A 24420-nucleotide genomic window follows, 5' to 3' on the forward strand; every position below is an offset into this window, starting at 1 on the left:
TTGTTCAATCTTCAGTTAAAGCTCACCTAGAGCTTGCCTTTATAAAAGTAGCACTCCAACATAAATCTCTGGGTGTCTGAGATGAAATCTGCTTCATACTTTGGATGGTGAGTTCTTTGACTAAAGCATAATCACTGCTGAAGTCCAAGTGCTGACATAAGGCAAAGGATGCTGCCATGACAATACTTTCATCGAGCATTAGGTGTTGCTTTCAAGAGTATGGAGAAGCATGAACAAACCTTAAAATGAATTATTTAACTAATAAATAAATAAACAAATGAACAACATGAGTTTCACATTGTTACTCCAATGGGATCTTCTGGGACAAATTCTGCCTTAAGTTATATTATGGCAAAATTATTTCTATCTACTGTAGCCAGAACATTTCAATGATTTTAACATCTTCTTCACATTGCTAAAGATTTAACCAAATATAAGAGAAGATAAGGATGTGAGTGTGGTTTAATGGACCTGCATGTGCACAATGTGTTTAAGACATACTTTATGAAATAGGAAATTAGATTATTTGCCTAGCGTCATTTTGTTATTTAAAAATTATTTAATACTTCTCCCTGTCATTCTTCTCTATTTTAATACAAGTTGATTTGCAAGTCAACCACTTGGATATGTAGGTAAAGCTCAGACAAAAGCTACTATAAGGAGAAGAAAGAAACCATGACTGTTACATAATGCTGAATAAATAGTAGCCGCAGCCACAAATCATTCAGATGTATTTGGTAGTAAAATATTTCGAAATTACTGCTTTTATTTTGTATTTCCAAGTCTTTTCCAGAAAAGTATTTAAGCACATGCCTAACTTAAAGCACATGAAAAATCCCTGGGCTTAATCACATCCCCTAAGTCCCACACATTCTTCAGCACACTGCTGCATCTGGACTTTTTACAATAATCAAATGAGTAGAAATCTAATGTATGTTCAGTGTAAACCATGCTTTTCATGTGAAAATGTAGACTTAGTTTTTTAATAGGCATGAAGGCACTAGGCATTTAGCCTTGAAAAATGAAAAAACTAGGATTGATCTACTGTCATGTTGAATATTTTGTTTTCATTACAAAACCCTGAGCCCTTTTTACTGAAGAAGAAAGTAAGTCTTCTTATGTTAACTGCACCTGGACACTGTCAAAATCAGAAGCCTAAGCTGATGTACAATCTCTGTGCTAAAGGAAACTTGTGTTTTCATTTTGCTATCACAAATTGGACAGACATGGACACTTTTGGAAATTTTGTAAGTAATCCTAAGTTAAAATTCAATATTAAAATAAATTAGAAGTGTACTTATAAATTTGGTATTTTAAATGCTTGAACAAGTATCATATCATACAAGCAAAATTCATCGGCAGAGCTTGAAATGTGTCTGTCAGATTCTGATTTATTCTAAGAAAGCACCATTTATAGGGAGAGATAATACTTTTGTTGGACTGACTCTCATGTTCCATATCTTATGTATGCATGCATAGATACAAACCTTTTCGTAGGTGAACAGGTCATTGTGGAGAATTCAGAAAAGGTCTAAGCTGGCCCCATTTTCAGGCCTTGAAGACAATTTTTCCACTGGCAAATTTTTGTCTTTATTTTTTCTAGTGGCGTCATCTGTTACAATACAATAGAAGCCATCTCTGATATCCATATCACATCAGGGCTGTAACATCACTAGTAATAGAGAATTTCATGCTCCAGAAACCCTGGAGACCCCTGTGCAGAAGACGGTATCTATCTTAAGGAAAGTTCATGTAGCTTAAGGCAGTGGCAATTTTCCCGAGTAGTTCTATCCCTAAAATTCTAGTCTGGGGCCTCTCTGGAGCCAGAAATACCAGCAATAACAAACTATATAGTAGCTATGTGTCAGTCCCTGTCAACAGTCCAAGGACAGTATGTGACAGCAGAACATTTTCTTTTATTGGTTTTCTTCGTTATTAAATAAAGCCCATACTGTGCCTTTCCATTTAAACTTCTGATAGTGACATGGTAACATCTTCCAGGAGACAGGCAGAGAGCTAAACCAGAGGAAACATGGCAGTGACAATGACAGGAGCATTTCTGTTTCTTTGCCAACACCTCTTCTCATCCTATCTTGCAATTTTACAAGTCATGGATATTATTCTGTAGAATTATCTTGGATACATGAAGAGATTTCTTACTGAGCTTTTTAATAAATCTGTTTTCAAAATAGAATTTTAACCAACTTAGAAAAAATGCACATTTCTATTTTTGTATGCATGTCAACAGTGAACATTCGTACCTTTCATGCCACACTATTTCTCCAATGATATGCAATTCACATGACACACAACTCTGCTCAGTTTATTCTACGTGTCAAAATGCATGAATTGCTTCTGAGTACTTTCTCAGTTGGTCTGCCCCATTTGGTAAATGACAGAAATAAAATATATTGAAAACTATTAATGTAGTTTGAAAAAAGTGGTGGATTATTGTATAGAAATGACAGAATGCTGACATGGTAGAGCACAAAGGAAAGAGCAAGAAAGTGTTTGTTCATAAGTTGTTATGTCATATGTAAAGGTCTTACAGCTGAGAGAGAACAACATTGATGTTTCTACCTCTAATTCCTATTAGATGAGAGACAAGGAATTATGATATTACAATATATTCTTATCTACTGTAATTCAAAATGGGTGATAATTTTGGATCGTTTATGGCAAACCACATCTCTATGCCAGTTACTGTGTCTGTAGAACAGAGGTAGTAAAATATCTTAGTAATTCTCAAAAATACTTTGAAAAGACAGCCCCGTTTTCTATTACTTTCTATTACAGCTGAGTTAAAGTTATGGCATTTTTCTTCAATGACTGATTTTAATTAAAATCACTCATTAAGAAAACATTTTTTTCTTACTCCATCTGTAATTTCTTCACTTACTGAGCTTAAATGTTCCTTGCTCTCATAACTGAAGTATTTGTGCATACTGCCAGCATTTCATGACCAGAAGCTAGACCAGATCACTTCCAGATATCTCTTTCAAGCAACATCACTAACCTGAGAAGATGAATTGCCTGTAATATTCCAAGTCCTATAAATACTAATATAACAGAGATAAGAACCACAACATGCTATGCTGCAATGCAGAAAAGTGAAACAAAGCATTTTAAAATTCAGGTAAAGTGTTTAATCTAATTTTAATTTCTCTGTAATAAGCTCCAGCCAAAGTGCTAGCAGGCTGCCCACCCCAGATATGAGGAAGATTAAATGCTGCAGGTACAGGGCTCGGGCAACAGAGAAACAGCTGCAGCTGAAAACTGATCTACAAAGGGATCACATCTGACAGCTTCACACATTAAAATAAAACAAAAACGGGGAAACAACACTGTCCAAAAAAGGTTGCCAAGGATTGTCCATCTGCAAGTGGGCCATAAATGCATGTAACAGATATAACAGTCTGTACAGTCTGATAAAAAACAAATAACTTACCAGGGCACAAGGGGGATGATTGTCCAAATGTCACAAAAATAAAAACCTGTTCGTTCACGTTTAGCTTCACATCTGCTAGTGTCCTGTCCTACAGCACTGCAATCTATTGTTTAATTCTAGGTTAAAATGAAGTAATCTAAATATGCAGGCTGTTATATAAAAGGGCCAGGGGATGAAATTACACCAGTTTCTAATAAGGCCCTTTGAAACCTTAAACTAGTAAGTTAGCAGCCAAATTGTTCTTCTTCTACTAATACAGACTGAAGAGAAAGTGATGACTAAAAGAGACAAAATAAAGAGTGTAAACCTGTAGTTCTCAAAATCCCAAATGTGTCTGCTATACCGAAGCACAACAGAGGACTATTTAGGTGCTAAAAAATTACTTTTATGTATCATCTTCAAAATCAGTCTTGAAAAACTTTTCTTTCCCTATTGCCAGACTCTTCATAAATACAAGATGTGTAAAATTTCCTTCTTTTCCATTTCAAAACAAATAGAACTTATAACATAGCTCCATGTAAGATCAGTTGATATGGTTTTAAGTATTCTTTCACTTGGTAACCAGTAGCCTGAACCTGAAGACAAACGTCACACCAGAACATGAAAAGGATCATTTGGTTATTTTCTTCTATCTGTGCAATGCATGTCTTACTATTTTCCTCTTTTTCACTCAGAATACTATTAACTGAGCCTTCCCATAAATTAAAATAAAGTCCTATGCATGGATGTACAAATATATTCTGTATCTGAATTGGAAAGGAAAAGAGAGTTGTGAGCTTTTTTGGACACATACCCACCCTAGAAAGTACAGTAACATGATATGCCTCATCCCAGACTGCTCCATGCCACCTGCAAGGATCCACTGGATCTCAGCTGCACCTGATGGAACCCAGCTCACCTCTGCATCAGCTAGTAAATTGTATCATTTTCCTGCTGGTCTGCAAAATAGAGCTATTCACTATTCAGTTGTGAGCAAAGACAGGAAAGCCAGAGTATAATAAACTTTATTCTGATTCTGACTCTTTTTCTTGCTGAATGGTCTTGATTAAGACTTGATTCTCTCACCTCTGCCACCAGGAGAAGGCAAGGAAAGGGGGCACAAGAGGTTTCCCAATACAGAGGCTCTACAGCACCAATTAGGCAAGTAGACTGACTTCTGGTCAAAAATAGGAAAAACAAATAAATTACTGACATAATATGTATATATGTATAGATATATATAACATCTAACAAAGCTGGCATCTCAGAAAACAGCAGCTGCTCAATTCAGTCAAATACAATTCTTCAGAAGATCTGAGAAGAGGGGAGCACAGATTTCTGAAGCAGTGTTGTGATCATACAGTCATTGTTCTGAGCCAAAAGGGGAAGAATTTATTTTTCATAAAATTTTATCTCAACAGGGATGCTGTGGAGTTGCTCTTAGGTATGATCATATAAGTTTCACCTAACTGAAATACTTCCAGGACAGGAATCACAGAACTAATAATTTCTTATTGGTGTATTTTTTTTAGTTAAAATAATAATAGTGATTTCAGACTTACGGAGAAGACTGACAGAATAAATGCTACACTACAATATATCATGTCTCAGGAAGATGATCTACTCTCAAAAGTTAGAATAATATCCTTTCTTTAAATAAAACTTAAAAAAAAATAAAAACTTGAAAATTATTCTTGTTCACTGTACAAACGAACTGTGCCTGGCTTCTTTTCCCAAGGATGAAAGTTTCTTTAACATAATTCCCAGGGAAATTAATCCAATAAAGGAATCTTTCTTTTCAGAAAACTCAACTGTCCATCAAACACACCATGCAAAAGCAAACACATTCTAACCCATCTCAGCTGCAGAGAAAGGCAGTCTTTAAAGTAACCAAGGACTAGACTATTTGAAACCAAGGTATCAACACAAGTTTGAGCACAGGTCTTGCCCTCATCCTTATTCACACAATCTAATACACATGCAGTAGAGGCTAGTTCCTTATTCTCCATGAATTTTCATTATCTAAATATTATGCATTTAACTTCTAAAAGACATTTTGAGGCTGGAAAGAAGTACTTGTGCTCCCTGAACACATCAAGAATTAAAAATCCTGCCTAATGGGCAGAAACTGCCCAGAGCTAACCAGTATAAAACACATTAATCAGTACAAAACAGCACAGCTACACTTCAAGCAGATACATCTGATATCTTCTTAGAGTTTAAACCACTTAAACCAGCAAAGCCTCCTGCTTCCTGAGATCTCTAGCCCACAGACATGCCCTGTTTAAGGAACTAAGCCAGAGACGCTATTTTCTTGTTTGGAAATTGGCTGAGAGGACTTTAACCATGATGTAAGAGTGAAATGACTTTTGAAGTTGGGAAATGAAGCCTTAGTGCCGGCCCTAGGCAGAAAGGCCTCACACAATTCCCAGGACTGTGCCCAAGCTCTTGGCGATACTTTAGTCTCAGCACCCACCTGGATACAGGGAGTGATGAAATGGCTCTCCCACCCATTACCTTCACGTTCTGACCCTGTTTGTGAAGAGTAAGAAGAATAAACTTGTCTTGAATCATGACTTTTTGTGACACTAACATAAAGACAGCAAATCCTACCTTCATATGCAACACAGCACAGATTTCACCTGAATTTGCAATCTGCAGACCATTTTCATATGTAGCATAAAGCTATGTAGAAATTATGAGAAATACTAGAGAGATTAAACTATGATGGAGTAGTAAAATTTCTTCTAAAATATGCATTTATCAGGCATCCAGTGTTGCAAAAACATTTTAACTACTACGGAAAGCTGTTTTTGCAGTAAGTTAAACTGGCTCATCTACCTCCTATTAATAACCACACCATGATTACTCCACAGAAAAATTGTTTCACAGACTGCAAGAGATGAACTTCTGCCTAATCTTTTATGACTTTTATAAAACTTTATTAAATTATGAAGCCATGTGGCTTTTACAGGCCCTAAAGTTTTGCTTGGGAACACTTTAAATACATAAATATGTGCAGCTGTCCCAGGTAGTGCCACCATGAGCACTTAAGACACTGTTAAGTCTTTCCAGTTCTGTACCATTTAAAATCAGTAACAAAATTCTAGTCCAAGATAAAGTCTCAGATAGGAGCTACCCAGCCAGGAGAAAAGTATTCCTTATTAAAGAAAATTACTGACCTTTTAGAAACACTGCAACTCTTCCCACTTCCTTGCACTTGTGTTACCCCTAAAAGTCTCTAAAATATATATATATATTCAGACAGGTTTATTGCATGGATAACCTCCTTCAACATGTCAGAAATAGGAATACTAAATCCCTTTGTTCATCTTTAGTTCACTAAGTTCAAGTGAATCATAGGGATCATGGTACTGGCAAAATGTGTCCCTGTTGTAAGCAGTGAGAAACAGCAGAAAATTAAGATGCTAAAAAGCCAAATATATTGGATGGCAAGCCCAGATAGTTTTGTATTTGCTCAGAGCCTGCTGTCTCCTCAGAACTGCAGTCTGGTGGTGAGGAGATCTGTCCTTAAAGGCAAAGAAAAATAAGAAAGGCAAAACGAAAAGAAATGTCCACCCCATTTTTCCCAGAAACTTCGTCAGTGAAAAGCAGACTCTCTCTGACTTGGGACAGGGGGATAGACTACCAATTCTCACCATCCCCTTGAAATCCAAGAAAATCCTGAAAAAATTAATGTATGTCATCTGCCACAGTCTCACCATTTGAAATATTTTGCTTCTGTTTTTGGTAACCCTTGTTTTGGAAAAACTGACAGATCACTGTGGAGATACATTTTAATGCAATTATTTGAACAAGGCATACCACTGTTCATATTTCTAACATTTTATTCTTCCAATGTAGCTTAATTATATCCCTCTAACAATTGTAGTTCCGCAAAATCTTACATAACAAAGATCTTGTTCCTTTCAACAGGGAAAACATATTTAAACCACCCATTCTCTTAATGTACAAACTAAAAGGTTTAAAACTAGGAGCTTGGAAGATTTCCCCAGATCCTACTATAATTTTCAAATCCAAAGTAAAATCCTTTTACACAGCTTGGTTGAACAGAGTTCAATTTATTCCATTCAATTTAGCAACATTTGTACTTACTGACTGTTCACTTAGATCCTGAGAGTCTTCCATTGAGGTTATTCACCTTTCTTTTCCTCCGCAAGCAGAAATTATCTTCCTTTCAATTTACAGCTCAGTAGTCTAAATTAAAAGAGAAGTTTAAAAACCAACATGTTAGTCTATGGTCCTCTAAAGCAAATCTGCAATAAACAAACATCCTAACTGAGGTTGTGGTTTCACTAAAATCTGAAGCAAAGTTCCCATATGAAGACTAATTTCATGTAAAGTGCTTCAACACCTTCAGTATTATTTTGGGAACTATCTAAAATATAACAACAGAAACAGGGACTTTTCTTTGACTCCTTCAAGAGAAAAAACAACTCTGAAAACAAACCCATAAAGAAGCTAAAATGCTGAATACAGGCAGCTGTTAAGTAGTCAATAAATGATAACCCATGAGAGAACATCTTAGAAAGACAGTTATAGAAGAGAACTGCTTAATACACATTTAATGAGAACCTCTTAGCCATTAAGTGTCTGGCATAAAAATAGGTTATTATGCAATTATCAGCGTGAAGTCCCCTCTCTAAGGTTCATTAAATTCCTTTAGGATTAAATTAAATACACAAAGTGGTTTATAACAAGTGGCTCCCTACAAAGTGCTAAATAACAGACATTATCCTAATTATGTGCTATGTCTATACCTTCTCTAATAGGGTGAATCATTCTCATCAAATATGGAGATCTTCAACAAGAAAATTCTATTTTCCAGGAGTTCTGCCTGTGAATTATCATGGTAACCCTAACTATAAAGCTATATGATTATTTTACAATCTCCATTCTCAGAAAAGATCCATTTTGGACTTACATAAATTTGCATAATTTAGAACAAAAAGAAAAGTGACAGGGATATTTCATATATGCAATAATCATATCATTAATCAAAGTTCATGTTACATTAAAAAATAAATACATGAACATATACACTTAGGAACCCAAACCTCCTGGATTTGCTTATCAATATTACCTAGATTTGTTAATCAAGAAGACACCACAAGGAATTACCTTGGACTGTGCTCAATAATATTATCATATCATAGATCTCTGTTTAAAATTCTGACCAGCAAGCATTAATAAACACAACCGAAGTAAAAACCTGTACAGCTGTATTGGCATTTGCAGAATATTTGAAAGGAGCCAGAGCAATGGAACCTGTGTGGAACAACCCACACATTCTCACCCACTGCTTTTCATTGCCCTTTGAATACCTCCTCTCAGAATCTCAAGTGCCACTTACTAGCCATACCTCCACTTACTCCCCAAAATGTAAGTCCCAAAAATTCATTTTGTTTTGCATTGGATATTTTCTAGAACACACATAAATGCACAGCCCCAGTCTACTTTGCTTTCAAATTTCACCTGGATTTTTCCTGCCATCAAGTGACACCCTCCTGTCTTTCTTCATTCTTGCCTAAGTTTCAAAATTATTTACATTCATGTTTCATTAATTTTGCCATGATGTTTCATAAGGAAAAGACAAATTTTCAAAAAGTAATGTTGCATGTATTTTATAGTATCATACAGCTGAAAAACCATTTTTCAAAATGCTTTCAATCTCCTCTCAATTTCAGAGGGATCCAAGACATTGATCTTCCCCCACAATGCCCCCACCAAAACTGTAATCACTTCCCATGATTTTTGTGGTCAATGTGGAGCCCATACTCCTCTATTTGTAAATATCTTCTCCAGTTTTTGTTCAGTGAAGCTAAAAGGGGAATTGAAGGGTTTCTTTCCTATTATAGGCAATTTTCAGAAAGGAGCCCGCCATGAGCAATGGATATTTTAAGAGAAAGCAGCTCTACATGGCATTGCCTGCAGCAGTCCAAATCAAAGGAGGCAAATGCAAACACAGAGATGAATTTTTATGACAATACTAAAATATCCCATTAATAATTTAAACATAAAATCTGCTTTGATTTAAATAAAAGTTTGTAGGGTGTTCATGTCATTGCACCGGTAAGATTGCTCTCAGAAAAAAAAATGATCAAAATATAAAATTTGTAGCAAATTATTTGACTGGTTTCTAAGTATACTGACTGAAAAAGGCAGTACCTGGCTTCATTCAAAGTAAATGCTCTAATTCTATCAGTCAGACACTGAAGGTGGCAGATACTTCACTTTCTGTACAAAACTCAACTACAGAGCTACATCAAAACAGACAGACCCATGCTTCTTTCCCTATTGATGGGTGCTTAATCAAAGCACACTGACATCAACAGATGGATTTCACATTAAAAAAAACCCAAAAAACTCCAGAGTATCAAAATTTTAAATACATCCTGATGACACAAATCCAATAGGAGTTTTACTACTAAGAACTGCCAATAGTATGTGTTGTGTCTCAAAGTTCAGGTGGGTGTATTCACTGGAATATCTCATTAAATATGCCACTTGTATTAGTTGCCTTCTAAAAAAGACTAACTTTCATGAATTTTCAAAATTACTTTACTGAATTGTATGAAAAAGACAAGCTTATTTAAGTCTTTGCAGAAATGCAAAATATATTTAATACATGATTTGCAAAAACATGCTAAATTGTAAGTTTCCAGGGCACTGCTGTCCATCATTACACTGCCTCAAAATTCAGAAGTTCTTACTGGAAATGGAGCTTTTTGAAATAAAATTCAGAAATAATATTTTATCAGTATTATTCTACCTATCAACAGCTAAATTCTGCTGTATTCTGAGCCCAGTTAAAGTGGCTGATTATAACCAACTGCTAGCACAAAGATTTTTATAATGGCAGTTATGCCAATTGCACTTAGACCAAATCCTTTAGGGTTTAGTTTTATAAATTTGTAAAAGGAGAGAAAAACCATTAGAGAAGTCAGTGATTTAAATAAGACCAACATTACTCCCTAATAAAGATATAAAATTAAAGGATAATAGTAACCTCGTGCTGTTTTATGAGGCAATAATCCAGTTACCAATTCAACCTTGTAGTTTATTCCATCAAGAGAACCAGATTAAAAACAGAGGAAGGGAGGGCACTCTTATTCCTATTATATTGCAAGTGTTTCTAACTGGGTTTAAATATTTTAAAAACAGTTGTTAAAAGTCTTAAACTCACAGACAAGCCAGAATGAAGAAAAATGCCTGTTTCTCCTCTTTATCCACTGCTTGCAGATGTGGCTTTAAAACTGATGAAGTGTTTTATGCTCGCAGATAAAAATTTTACCTTTCTAAGAAATGTCTTAATTAGGAGGATTCCTGACTTTCCTCATCAACAAATGCATTTAAATATAATTTTTTATTTATTTGTTTTTATCTGGGGGAATAAAACACTTCATCAAATTTAAACTGCAACTTCCAGGACTTGACCATGAGGAGAAACATGTGTTTCCTTCCAGAGATACACCCATAAGTTAAAGAAAATAAACTACTTGAGGATCTGCTGCACACTGCTTTATAAGTGACTGAAAATGTAATGCAATTTCATTTTCTATGGGATGTCTGCTATGATCCTGTACTGCAACTTCCACAAGCTCAAGACAGAATGTAAAGCTTGGGGACCCACAGGTAAAAACCAGCCCTAAAGCACTTGACAATTCCCAAGAGGCTGCTTCAGGCCCTCCAGTTGGCCAGACAGGGATATAGATCTCCAAGAAGAATCCATCATTTGGAAGAGGAGTTTGGCTATCAGACAAAAAAATCTCCCCCATTTCACTTCAACAAAATTACTTGGGAAGAAAGTCCTCTCTTCGGCCTCTCAGAATTAGTCTTCTGAAATGAAATTCAGGGGCAGGGCAAGCATTAGCCTCAGTTTCTACCATATTTTTTTCACATTATAATAATCTTGGGCACATTTTCACATTCTTTTTTTTGTTTTGTTTTATCTAAAGAATACCTACTTCTACTGAGATTTTATCACATGATGCTTCCTAGTTCTTCTAAGGCTGCATCATATGTGCTGTGGCAATAGAGTTCAGAAATTTCATGATCCCAGGCAAATATACTATACTGTTTTACACATTTTGAAATGTATTGGTAATAGGCCTAGCAGAAATATGCTGTTGTGGTTTATGCAATTCATTCAGCCACAAAAAAAGAACTCATTTCTGTCACAGCCACAGGTTGGGAGTCAAAATGTTAAGAGAGAAGTGGTCACAAATAGAGCAATTTCTTATTTTCTAGTGCTCTACTTCAGAAACCTGTGATAGTACTAATACTTAGTGCTGATAGCTGCCACTGAATTTATGCAGGATGTGAACCAATAAATGAGGACAGGCTCCAGGGCCCAAACTCTCACAGTCTCTCAGGCAAATCTCACTTTGGGTTTGCATCACTCCTACAGAACATCTGAGTAGAATAAAGCACATTCAAGGCACTGTGAAAGATTGTGCAAGGCAGGTAATGAGAAAATTGCTTTAGACAAGAAACTAGTGCATATGCACTGCAATCCCATTAAAATAGATACTTCAGGCTATTTGTTTCACATGAAACCCATTCCTTTGAAAGAACAAGGCAAAGGTATGGGCAGTAACAAACAGGCTCTGCCTAATATTCAGTAATTTCCTACCTAAGAAAACGTCCTTCTGGTTGTCTGCATGCCTATCACATAAAGTCTCACGTGAAAAAGATAAAATATAAATGCAAAAAAGATAAAATATCCTTTTAATTTCCTAAGTTAAAAGGAAACCAAATGCTGATTTATTAGAACTTCTACTTTGTCTGCCAAACAAAACCACCCTGACAGTATGATCTTTTCAGGGACATGTACTCTTCCCTGAGGAAAATGGGCAGGTGAACAGAAATATATTCAGAATTTCTAAATTATTTTAATTCTTAAATTTTTTCTTCTTTCATTCCAGAAGGATTCTTGCCTTCCCAAAAGCAGAAATGGCTCAGGAATTTTGCATGTGTATTTAGGTTTAGCTGAGGCCCTTTCCTTAGCTGGTGTCTATTATCTGATATCAATATGAGTAAAAAAAGCCTCCTGCAAAACTCCTATTTCATTATAGAAACAAATCTTTCTCCACAGACTAGAGAATTAATGAGAATATAGACTTTCCCTTTCTCCTCTTCTAATACTTTTTTCCCTACCTTGGGCCTTGCTCTGTGGAGGGTTGAATACGGCTGTCTTTGGATCAGTTTGATTTCAGTCTACTTTCAGCTTGCTGAGGATGAGAATTTTACACTCAGAGAAGTTTTGGAGTGTTCTGGAAGCCTTTGCAGGACATCCAGTTCCCACTTCTATATTAATGGCTTCCAAAAAACAGAGCTAGCTCCTTCCTCACCCAGAGCCCTCGGTATGCAGTGGAGAGGACAGCAAGCCATAACATCATGTGCCACCAATTTTAGCTTCAAGCATTTCCAGCAAGCCCTGATGGAATGAAAGAATCTTCTCTGGGTTTTGTGTTCTGCTGAGCACCTGCCTACATAGATTTGCATTTGCAGATCCATTGCTCAAATAAAGAAAGTAGATTACTCCTTATTTTGAATAATATTAATTATGCTGGGATTTCACAGAAGAACTCATGCAATTTAACACAGATGAATATCCAATTTTAGCCTCATACACTGTTGCGAACAGGGAAGAAATACAGGAGGAATTTCCAGGATGAGCTGAAAAGCAAATGGACCCACCCAGCTGCTTTCTGTACCAATAGCCCTCATTTTCATAGTAAATCCTTGGGTGACAGTGTACAAGTTATGTGGAGGGGGCTGCGCAGTAGGATCCATTCAGTGTCCTCATCCCAGCACATATCCAGCATGGATGTGCATAAGAACATGCATATGTTTAAGCTGGGTAGGTAAATGGTGTATATTCTAATGTATATAGAAAGTGTCTTTCAGAAACCAATAAGCTTCAAGATGCAATGTCAGACATGAGATTTAGGGTCTTGCTACAATCCCTGTTGGAAATGAAATATTGTTTGTTCCTGCTAACACAACATTTATTTTCAGATCTTGGATTAGAATGCATGTTAAGACGAATGGGATCTTCAACATCCACCACACATTCTAAGCCCAACTAGTTTCCTTTTACATTCTCCCTCTCCTGAAAAAAAAATAAATCTGTAACTGTGACATAATTTGTTTTTTCCATCTTCCTTTCTGAGCACATGAATTCATGCCAGACATTAAATACAGTAATCAAAACAGACAAGATTCATGCCACCAAACATACACTGAAAACTCAAAATTCAAATCAAATTTTTGACTTTCATGCAAATCAATATACATTTGTAAGATACAGTCTTGCAAATTCTGCATAGTCTTCAATGAATATTTATATAATTGTCAGCTTAGTGTAATTTGCTTCCTTGAACTGTTTGCTGAAGGGTGGCATTGCTTGTGTAGCATTTATGGACATTTTATTCAAGAAAAATTAAGATTGCCACTCTGCATCAGGTACTTCTGACTTAGAAACGAGACACAGCACCACAAAACCATTTGGTACCAGACAAAATAGCAGACCATGATGTCCCTGCATCAATTAGGTATGTGAACGAGGTAAGAAACAGAAAGGGTCTGTCAGATCTGCCTGCTGGTTCTACCATCATACAACAACGAATGAAAAAGGGGAAACCAGAAAGACTTCCTGGCAAATGGCAAACAACTGGAAGCACTGGATCTCATTTACTTTAGTTTTGTAAAAGAACAAGTTGGTGCAGCATTTATCATTTGCAGCTCTGGGTTCCATCTTTACAGGTCCCCAAATATGACTAAAACTGATTTCCTTATTCTTCCTACCCCTCCCATCCCATACCTGTGTAATGAATAAGAACTAACTTTGAGAATTTCAGAATACAGAATTTTAACCTCAACAATACCTCCCTTATCCTGGCAATCTACAACACACTGTAAAGTTACTAAGATTGAGACCAGAGCTACAAATCCACCGATGCTTGGGGACTTCCCAACTGTGAGACATTTCTTCACTCTTATATAGATAAGACATGCAGCTACACAGACTTCATCTATCTCATTCCAAATTCCAATTACATAATTTTCCAGAGAGAAATGAATAAAACAAATGCTGATACTGTTTCTGGCCTCAATTTATAACAAATCTAATCTAGAATCCCTCTGTGTTCCCCTAAAAATAAAGAGAAAATAAAAGTGGTTCCCAGGGAAAAGAAACAAAACCCAAACAAGTAATGCAGAGATGCTACATATAGAAGCATACTCTTTTAAATTTTTTGGTTTAAATAGTTGGTTTATTTCCTATTAGTTGCCCATTTCAATGTTTTAAACAACTAGATTTTTTTTAGGGAGAATGATTTTGGTTTTTAATACACTGCGTATTTTGCTTAACTTCTATGACAATTTTCTTCTCTTTTATGTAGAAAATGGCTGTGAACAAACCAAAGAAAACATTTCAGTTATTTATAAACAAGCCATTGACAACAGAAATAAAAATGCTATACTTATAGCCAGAATATTTAAAGACACACTGTCAACTTGAAAATATTAATTATTTCTTATTCCCTTTCCCTAAAAACATGTCTAATTTACCTTTTACACATTAAAAAACCCTCAAAAAGCTTGTAACACAAAATAAGCATAAAATAACAATAAAGGTTATTTTTTAAAGAGAAACATTTTAGAATTTAGGAGAGCCTAAAAATGAGCATATCCACAAGGTAAAAGCAGAGCAGTTTCACAAGGCTGAAAATCTTAATAGAAAAATCCAGCCACATGGTATCATGAAAGCTGACAGCATCCTATCTATTCATCCTACCTGCTTGAAAAATCATGCCACAGTTTGTAGAGTGCATTCAGCAGTATGAGGATGCAATCAGAGTTACTGTTGAAGTTCAAATACTTGCTAGGCATACTAGAAACATCCTGATGAAGGACAAAGTTTGCAGCATGCCCATCCTTTTTAGGTGTGAGAGTCATTGCTCAGCAGCTGCTATTCCTGTTACTGCCAAGCGTCTCACATGAAATTCTTGAATGGAACATTTAGAAATGTCAGAAAGAAATACAAAGTAAACTCACTGAGAAGAAACCTGGGTACTTTGGTTCCAGTTTGGTAGAAGAAATGAAATGTTTTTCTTAACCAAAGTTGACAGTAACTCCTAAATATTGCATTTTAGAAACTGTTATTTTTTCATTCCATTAGAAATGGAAAACAAAAAGTGTGAATGCAGAACTGTCACAGAATACGAAACTCCTTCTGGTGCCAGCATGCAGCTCAGGTGCTTTCTGACAGAAGAGAATAATTATTACTCACCAAAACTAACACTGCTGCACCCCAGCCATCAAGAAAAACTGAAACCATCAAAACACAATGACTGAAAGTAGAAAATTTTCTATCTACTACCTTTGTCCAGCACAAAGAAAATGCAAAATCCCACACCAGATGTCCTGTGTAATCTACATTTTTATGCTGCTGATTCTCACATGAGCTGTCTGCACTCATTTCAGCTCCTAGCCCATCAGCAGTCCTCATAGGCACTGAAATGTTGTGACATCCATGGAACAGCTTGCAATCCTAGAGGCAAATCTCTTTTACTCTGAGCCAGCAGTAAGTGTGCAACACAACATGATTGTAAAAAACAGGTATTCTCAGATTTTAACTGAAACAACTGCTTTGACAATACAACCTTTACCACATTTCCTAATTTAGATATTTATTAGCTGTAATCAAACTATGTTACATTCTCCTTTGGTCAACTAAAATTTGTTAATTCCCTGGAAGAAACATTTTCCAATGTTTAATTACTATTCTGGTCTTAAATCTGAAACGTCCAATTTTTTAAAGCTTCCTTTCTAAAGCTAAAAAAGGGTACAGCTTTGCAGTAGTAGCTGCACCTATACTACCTGCACAGTTAATGTAACCCCTCTTACCCTGCTGAGTACTTAGTTTAAGTTACTACACCTTTTTTTCAGTTACAATACCATCATTATCATTTTCTATGACCTCCATTTTTTGTTTTGTGAGTTTTTTTTAAATAAACTGCTGGCTTGTAGTGAAGTACATACAGTTTGCTTGCTCTCAGTTTGCTCAATGAGCCAGACTACTCGCATCAATCTGCTCTCCTCATTATTTTCCCATCCCTCAGTCTTTGTAGTAGAAGTACTTTAGGCATTACAGTCTAACTACACAAGTATAAGGAAGTTTGTAAGAAGAAAAATATCTTTTATTAGGTCAGCAATTGTTCTAATCAAGGGTATTACTTCTGGTAGAATTTACTAATCTTGGTGTCACTGGTAAAATAATAAATAGGTTTTGATTTTATGATTGCCCCCTGAAAAACCCTTTATAATAACATGCTTTTTAAAGACTCGTTAACAAGTAACTATTTGTGAAATCTATGCTTTGGTTTGCTGTTTAATCCATTTCATTTGTGCCAAGTTAATTTTGTATCCTTCAACTTTATTAATCAAAAAGTCATGTCAACTCAAGACAGACTTACAGAACTTTATTACATCACTACACTTATCTTTGGAACTCAAACTTGTACTCACATCAAAAACAATATCACTGGTTTGGCTTGCTTGAGTGTTCATAAACCTATGATGCAGTATAGTACCCATATTTCAGTGTTATATGGGAACAACATAAAAAAAGGCATTTGGAACATGATAGCCTGTAAGTTAATACTTTGTGACAGTGGAGACTAATAAAAAATAGTTGACATAAATTAAGCACTTGTCTACAGTGACAGCTACGTAATGGCCACTTCTGAGAAATTATTGCACTTCTTTCCCCGGGAATAGTGATAAAAGAATGCAGCCTGTCACGAGCGCTGCAGCGCTTGGCAGTGACGTCCTACTTCTAGTGGAGCTATGCTCCGCCTGTTCCCTGCAAGCCCAGCTATTGGACAGCAGTGCACAGATCTGGAAAAGTTCTGTCATCTGGTATCACGTCTGAACTTCCTTCAAGAAAATCGTAGCTGTCCCTCCAAAGGCCCCAGTACTTTCCCTATTGTTTTAACTTGCACGTGTATCTGCCAATTATTTGCAGCTACTTCGATTTTAGTCAAAAATCCCTGCATCAACACAACCGTTTGATTAAAGACCAAGGGATCATTTTTGTAGACAATGTTTTCATTCTGAAAAATTCCATCTATCCCACAGACTTGACCCTGCACTTCAGTTAATAGAGGTGGCAGATTAGGTAACGGAGACTGTGGTTCTGCAGCTATTTCTGCAGCACTGCTGCCAGGCTCAGCAGCTTGGGTGCTGCCACTCATTCCGACCTTTGCCTCGCTGCCAGCACAGCTGCTTGTGAACCACAGCAAGAGTGGATCCAACTTAAACGAGTGGCCAGCAGAGGTGGGTTAAGGGGCCGCTTTAGAAGCGCTGCCACTAAATGTGAAACCATGGCTTCACACTTTTCTGTCCTCTACTGCAGGAAAACAGAAGGATGTAGGACTTCAGATAGGGTTAGTCACACATGAGGTTTCTGCTATTGATGCTTATATGAACCAATACTCCTAGATAATGATGTAAAAACAGAGCAAAATGCTGGATCTCTTCCAACAGACCTTACAATCAAACTATTTTAGACTTAGTCCTGATTTAACAGCATCTCACAAGCTGTTGTTCCAGTCCTGGACTTCCTCCAAAAAGCTGGGCAGTTTCACAACTACCAGGGAGCAAAGTCTTCTGTTTCATTTGTTTTCTGCCAAAAATTTGACTGCTCATCTAGCCCTTGAAGAAATCATACTATCAGTCAGAAAATTGGAAAACAAGCTGAAACATAGCTAACTGGATACCAGAAATTACGAGGAAACACATTATCTAGCTTTTTCAGCTGAAACACCTCAGGTTGCAGATAACTCCTAGACATACTGCTGCACAGTGAGCACAGGATTCAGATGGTACTTTGAACACAAAAATTGCTTCTCTGAAGGTGCAATTAACTGAAAAAAATTAATTTGAACATTATATTAGAGCCTTCTACCATGCCACATTATAATAAACATAAAAATAGGTGGCTGAGTGGAAAAGTACTTTCATCTTCCTCTTTGGAAAACCTACCACAGTCTAAATCTTGCCCTGGGGTAACAAGAAATGCTATTTTCAAGACCCTATCCCAGAATATAATCACTGCATTTGTAAAACCTTCTATATCATTCAGCCTTATTAGTTCCCAACTTCACAGTTGTCTGTGCTAAGAAGACCAGAACAGAAATGCTAGGTTGAGTCTGAGTTGCATTGCTAGAATTTGGCAGAGGAAATGTGCATAAACTCCCTGAGCTGTGCCTGGTTTTGTCAGACCACATCTATGCTGGGACACATGGAAGAGTTGGAAGAAAGACCTCATATGCAGCATGATGTCAGGATGCATAAACTGAAGTGTACAGAAGCTGGTTTAGCTGCTCTCTCTTGGGACTAAGGTAAACTTCATTTTCTGTGATGTTCTAGGGATATAAATAAAAAGAAACATCCAGATGAGATTTAACATGGAGTTCATGCCTTTCATCAAATAGCCTTAGCATTCATGAAATGTCCCTGAACAAGCACAACCTAATTACTCATTTCTTTGAGTAACAAAGTTGCCCTAACAGAATTAAAAGTATACAGACAATTAGCAATATTTCTAACTGCATCATTTTCAAAAGTACATTTACTGGAAAAGGCATTTCTATGGTCATTTAGAAAATGTTACAAAAAAGAAGTTTGAACATAAGAGTATGAAAATGCCTTGAAATGGAAGAAAAAAATATATAATTTGGACATTTATACTTAACTCTTTTTTATTTAACTAAGTATTGCAAGATCTCTGTGCATGTGATCTGACACATACAATGTATATTGAAATAACCCACCAAAAGAGCAGACTGAACTAAGAATAGAGGACTAGATACTCAACTGGCATAATGTGAGACCACTCCGGTAATTTCAGCATTCCTACTCCAATTTGCAACAGCTAAGGATCTGGCACAAAACATCAAGTTAAGTTTCCAATTACCTCATGCACTAGCATTGATTTCAGTAGTTATATACACATAGTCATAGAGGAGAATTATTTGAAAAATTGCAAACTCAGCTCTGTGTTTCTTTCACTTTTATGGTCTAAATCAGACCTTTCATGGTATTTTAATGTAGCTTTTTGTGGTTTAATTATATATATGTCAAGAGCAGAACTAGCTACTCACTGATCTATCCAATTAAAAAAAAAAGTGGCAGCAGTAATTTTTTACACTGCTGAGAATGTGAGCTTATACTGGGGTCACACCACAATAGTATTTCATTTTAATGCTGCCAAAAATTCTAGTGCATACTAACTAAATCACATAAGTAATAATCTAACACCTATGCAAAAATCATTAAAAATCAACCAAAAATCAAAGCTGAATATTTTTCAGGTTGCCTTGGGAGGTCTTTTTTGTAATTTTCTGCTCCAAATTAGTCAAATTTGGTATAGTCCAGCACAACCCTAGTGCAAAGAGAGTATTCTCAGTCAGCCCAGGCAGACTGAGTTCTTCAGAGACAGCATTTAAATTACATCCAACAGAACTGCCCTCCGCTTTAGTTCTACAGACAGCTGCTCAATGAGAAGTCACTGTAATAGTATTTGTTTAGTTAATTCTAGGAAAAGGACATAGACCTCCAAATTAATTTATGCATAGAAATCCTCCAAACTACTTCTTTTGAAATCCATGGTAATTGCACCCTAACTAAAACTTTAGTGTCTACTACCCAATCCTAACAGCCTAAAACCAAAAAAGTCTCACTGGCTTATGGAGTGAGAAGCACTGAATATAATCACTAGTCATTATAATCTTCCCTTGGAGAAATAAAGAAATTTTTAACAAATTGAAAATAAAATGCCTAATCTTTAGTATTCCACAGACAGCCATTAGCATTTGACATTTTGCTCAAATGCCTAATGACTAGCCTATACAATCCTGTGACTGAGACTGCCCAGTGATACATTTCAATATAGGATAATCAATCATCAAAGTAGTTTTCACTGTTTAACGTTAAAACAAAAAGACAGTCAGCTATTTGATGCATTTTTCAGGCTTAGAGATACAAATAAGAAAATTCTTTAAAATAGCTTTTGCCGTTTAGGTCCTAAATTACAGACATCCCAAAAGCAATCCTTCTGGCAGCATTGCAAACTACAATGCAGACTAAAAATGTGAATTTTATTGCCTTTTCAAATAGATTTTATTATTTATTTGACATAGGAGCACTCTTCTTATCTGAGCTTTTGCATTGCAAAGTACGTCCAAGTTCCTTTAACCACTTCTGATTTAATGACAGATTCAATAACACTGCAGCACAGAAGAGTGGAATTGGCCAAAAATTATTCCATAAAAATCTGATTTCTGTATAGCAATGTCTAAAATGTCACCTAATACATACAAGTAAATCAGAAAGTTTTTAATGTATATTGTCAAGCCTGAGGCTTTGATAGGTAAAACATCTACTGACTTTAAAAAAGCATAATTTATTTTTAATAACCATTTTTATTTAATTTTCCAAAGAGAAACAGTTTATACCTTCAGTAGAACCATGCCCTGAAATCTCAGGGGTGATAAAAAGGCCATGCCAAAGCTGAAAGGTTTCAAATATCAAACTATACTATTATGTCAGGGTCAGCAAGATCAATTAGCGCTTTTCAATGACAGAAAAAGGTTAAGTTGGACACACATTTACAAAATATTTAAATTCAAAAAAGAAAAATAGCACTTATTAGGCGTATTTATAAACCTCTAGATCAATGACTGAATATCAACACTCTTCTTCCAGTTGCATACCATAAACGCCGGGATTTTTTAACACAAAATGTCAAGAAGATTACAGATATATTAGATAGCAGAAATACTACTGGATTCTCAAGCACAAAGGAAAAAGCAAAGAGATCTGAGTGTTGCTGCTACCAGACTTGGTTTTGTGGTGAACTTCCAAAAATCTTTAAAAATACTTGACCAACTTGACATAGGTCTGTCTGTCAGGATGATGTCCCTGTCTTTTTCCTGCAAACCTTGACAGTACCAAAAATGAAAACCAGTGAGCAAATAAACCTATTCCTCTGCTCAGCTAAAAAACAAACCTAACCCCACCCCCAAGTTGGAAAATACTAATCTGTAAATTAACTCGTTCAAAATTTTGAAAAAAGCAAATGTACACCTTCTGCAACTAACAGCCAGAAACATGCATACCAGGAAGCAAGGAAACTTACATTACAGTTCTTAGGATCACAAGAATACTCATTGGAAGTACAGGTATGTTAGAAGTTAATTCGACACCTGTTAATTCAAGCGTTGCCATCATAAACATATCTTGAGCAAAGTAGCTGGTTATGATATCAAATAAAGCCAGCATAAAATCACAATAAAAATCCAGGAGATTAAGAAAACCTAACAAAAATGTACACTGTGTTGAAATCAGTGATTTAGATTGGTATTGCACTGAGTAAAAGCAATGCAAGATTACTTTTTCTCAACGATATATTTCAAAATGTCTCTTTTTTAAGCCCATTTCTTCAAGAAGTGATTTGAAATATTTACTACCAGACAGTACCTAATTTTAGGTTTTAAGTGCTTTAACAGCTCTATGAAATATGATCAGCAGCTGCAATATAGAAGTATGCTGAATAAATACTCCTTACAAAAAGAGAGACCTGCTCTACCCTGAGTTCATAAAATCCCTACTTTCAAGAAGGAAAAAGATAACACAGAAAAAAATTAATAGCTGTGTCCTAGAGTGTTTAACAGAAATTCCAGGAATTTCTTTTTTCTTTCTGTGGTAACTTTTGTATTTAAGAGAGTAAAATGCGGTTTAAATTTTATCACTGGAGGATTGCACACGACATCGTCCAATACCACCAGTTCATCAAGGAAACAGACAGGTACCTTTCCCTCATCAAATGCCAGTGTTTAACATTAATTCTAGGACTTGCATAAAGAGTTGCTTAAAGTTTAAAGAGTTAAACTTTAACACTTGCATCAGATGCTAAAAATATGCCACATGATACTATCTATAGCTGTATTTCTACAGTTGCCTTGTTTGAAATATTTTAACTGGGAATTGCAACTAACTGAAAACGCACTAGTGCCCTACTCAATACATTGCTTATACATTGGTTTTGTGGTGAACTTCCAAAAGGCTTTAAAGTTACTCGAGCAATTTGACATATGTCTGTCTGTCAGTCTGATGTCCCTGTCTTTGTTTAGGATTTATTTATTCCATTGACATTATCCACACAGAATAAATTTATATTGCAAAGTGTTTTCAGGCCAGTAATAAATACAAATTCAGCAAGAGTAACCTTCAGCTAAATTTATTATCAGTACCATCATATACATGTAACAATTAATAACTGTATACAAATTATCCGAACAAAGATACATAAAAGATTGTCAACATACTCCACTTTCATTTCTATTAAATTTGGTTGAAGAACATTTGGTAAAAAATACTGTGCTAAAAAAAAAAAAAAAAAAAGCAAAAAGCTGTTTCAGACATAGCTCAGCTAATGTTAGATGTCAAACAGAGAAAGAATCACCGGGAAGAGAGAGAAATATCAGTCTGTATTTCTACTTTACTCACAGTATTATATATATTGCAAGTATGCAAGCATTTGTTATTTGACAGCATTTTCGGAAATACCAGGGGAAGAGTCAAACCCACAGCAATTTTGCAAAACTTCTTTTGAGTGTTAGGGAAATGAAACAAAGATAAGGCCTGAGCTTTATTGCAAAGTACATGCTTCTAACATCAAACTCCGAGGTCAGACCAGGAGACCTATTTACCAAACAGAAAAGACGCCTTCTTTCTATAACTCTCTCTAAATCTAAACTGCTGATTAGTTTATCTTAGATACGCTTTCTAGCCTCCGCAAATGAAACACGTAAAACAAAACTCAGAAAACTGTAAATACCGGTTCCTTACTGTTCTAGCATGACTTCATACTTAAACTGGAACCGGCCAAGTCGCTCCCTTGTCTGGTACAGCGTGCGTCCCGGGGTTTTTGTCAATACCGGCTATTTCACAGCGCCACGCGCGAGCCGAGCGCGTCCCTCCGTGTGCTCGGCTGCGAGCCCTGCCCGCGGCTACGGGGCCGCAGCACCGCGCCCGCTTGGCTCGGGGCGGCAGTTTCATAAATGTAAATGAAACTTTAGATGCCAACTACCGATTGGCAGCGGCGATGCCGTGGGATCCCTCTCTCCCTTCCCGGCGGAAGGCGCCGCGGGGCTGCTCCCCGGACAGCCCCGTGTCCGGCCGGGCACGGCGCGGAGCCCCCGCGGCTCGGGGAGAACCGCCGTGTGAAACGCAGCCGGCGGTTCTCCGCGGGTATCTGACTTTGGAAGTGTCTGTAATGACAGCAGGAGAAGGAGATTACCGGCTAAGAGCTCTCCGGTTTTGAACACGGAGAATCCTGTTACCTCCTCGCGGATCAAGTACGCGCACACACCCGCGCAAACACACATGCACACGCAAGGCTTACCCACGTGGAAACGCTTTCTAACCAAAACACAAGTCCCCGCATCGCCAGTGGAAAAGGCGGCGGGACCCCCGCGCCCGGGGCTTCCCCATGCCCCGTCCGCCGGCGGCGGAGACCGCTGCGGGGGCGGGGGCGCGGTGGGACAACCCGAAAATGCAACGTTTTGTCTTTAAACCACAAGAAAAACAAGCCGGGGAGGGGGAGGGGAAGGGCAAGAGACATCCCTCAGGGAGAGGAAACGGAGAGGAACAAAAACAACGGGCAGCTCTGTCCCCGATCCCTTTGGACACTGGAAAAAGTGGCCGCCGGAGCCTCCGCAGCGGCTGCCGGCCAGGAGGCAGCGGGAGGCAGCCTGCCCCGTCCGCCGGCACCCCGAGCGGGGCACGCCCGCAGCGCTCCGCCCCGGGGCAGGCGGGCAGCGGAGACCCCCGAGCGCTGTCGGTGCCGGGGCAGCGCGGGGCCGAGGGAGGGCGGCGGGACCGAGCGACTCTTCTGC

At 37.1% G+C, this 24420-nt stretch overlaps 1 protein-coding gene across 7 annotated transcripts in view; it reads right to left on the reverse strand.

The window, feature by feature from the left end:
• Positions 1–24420, reverse strand: part of EYA4 (EYA transcriptional coactivator and phosphatase 4) — a 138986-nt gene that overhangs the window by 113435 nt on the left and 1131 nt on the right. For 5 of the 7 annotated variants that reach the window (XM_077782202.1, XM_021540675.3, XM_021540674.2 and 2 more), the window contains exon 2: positions 7544–7645. In XM_077782202.1, coding sequence (XP_077638328.1) covers positions 7544–7576 — 33 coding nt within the window. In that variant the 5' untranslated portion in view covers positions 7577–7645. Of the gene's footprint in view, positions 1–7543; positions 7646–23360; positions 23559–24420 lie in introns of those variants that run through there. The other 2 variants (XM_021540673.3, XM_021540671.3) reach the window with 2 other exon arrangements.

This window comes from Lonchura striata, chromosome 3, assembly GCF_046129695.1.
Source record: "Lonchura striata isolate bLonStr1 chromosome 3, bLonStr1.mat, whole genome shotgun sequence".
Lineage (NCBI taxonomy): Eukaryota > Metazoa > Chordata > Aves > Passeriformes > Estrildidae > Lonchura > Lonchura striata.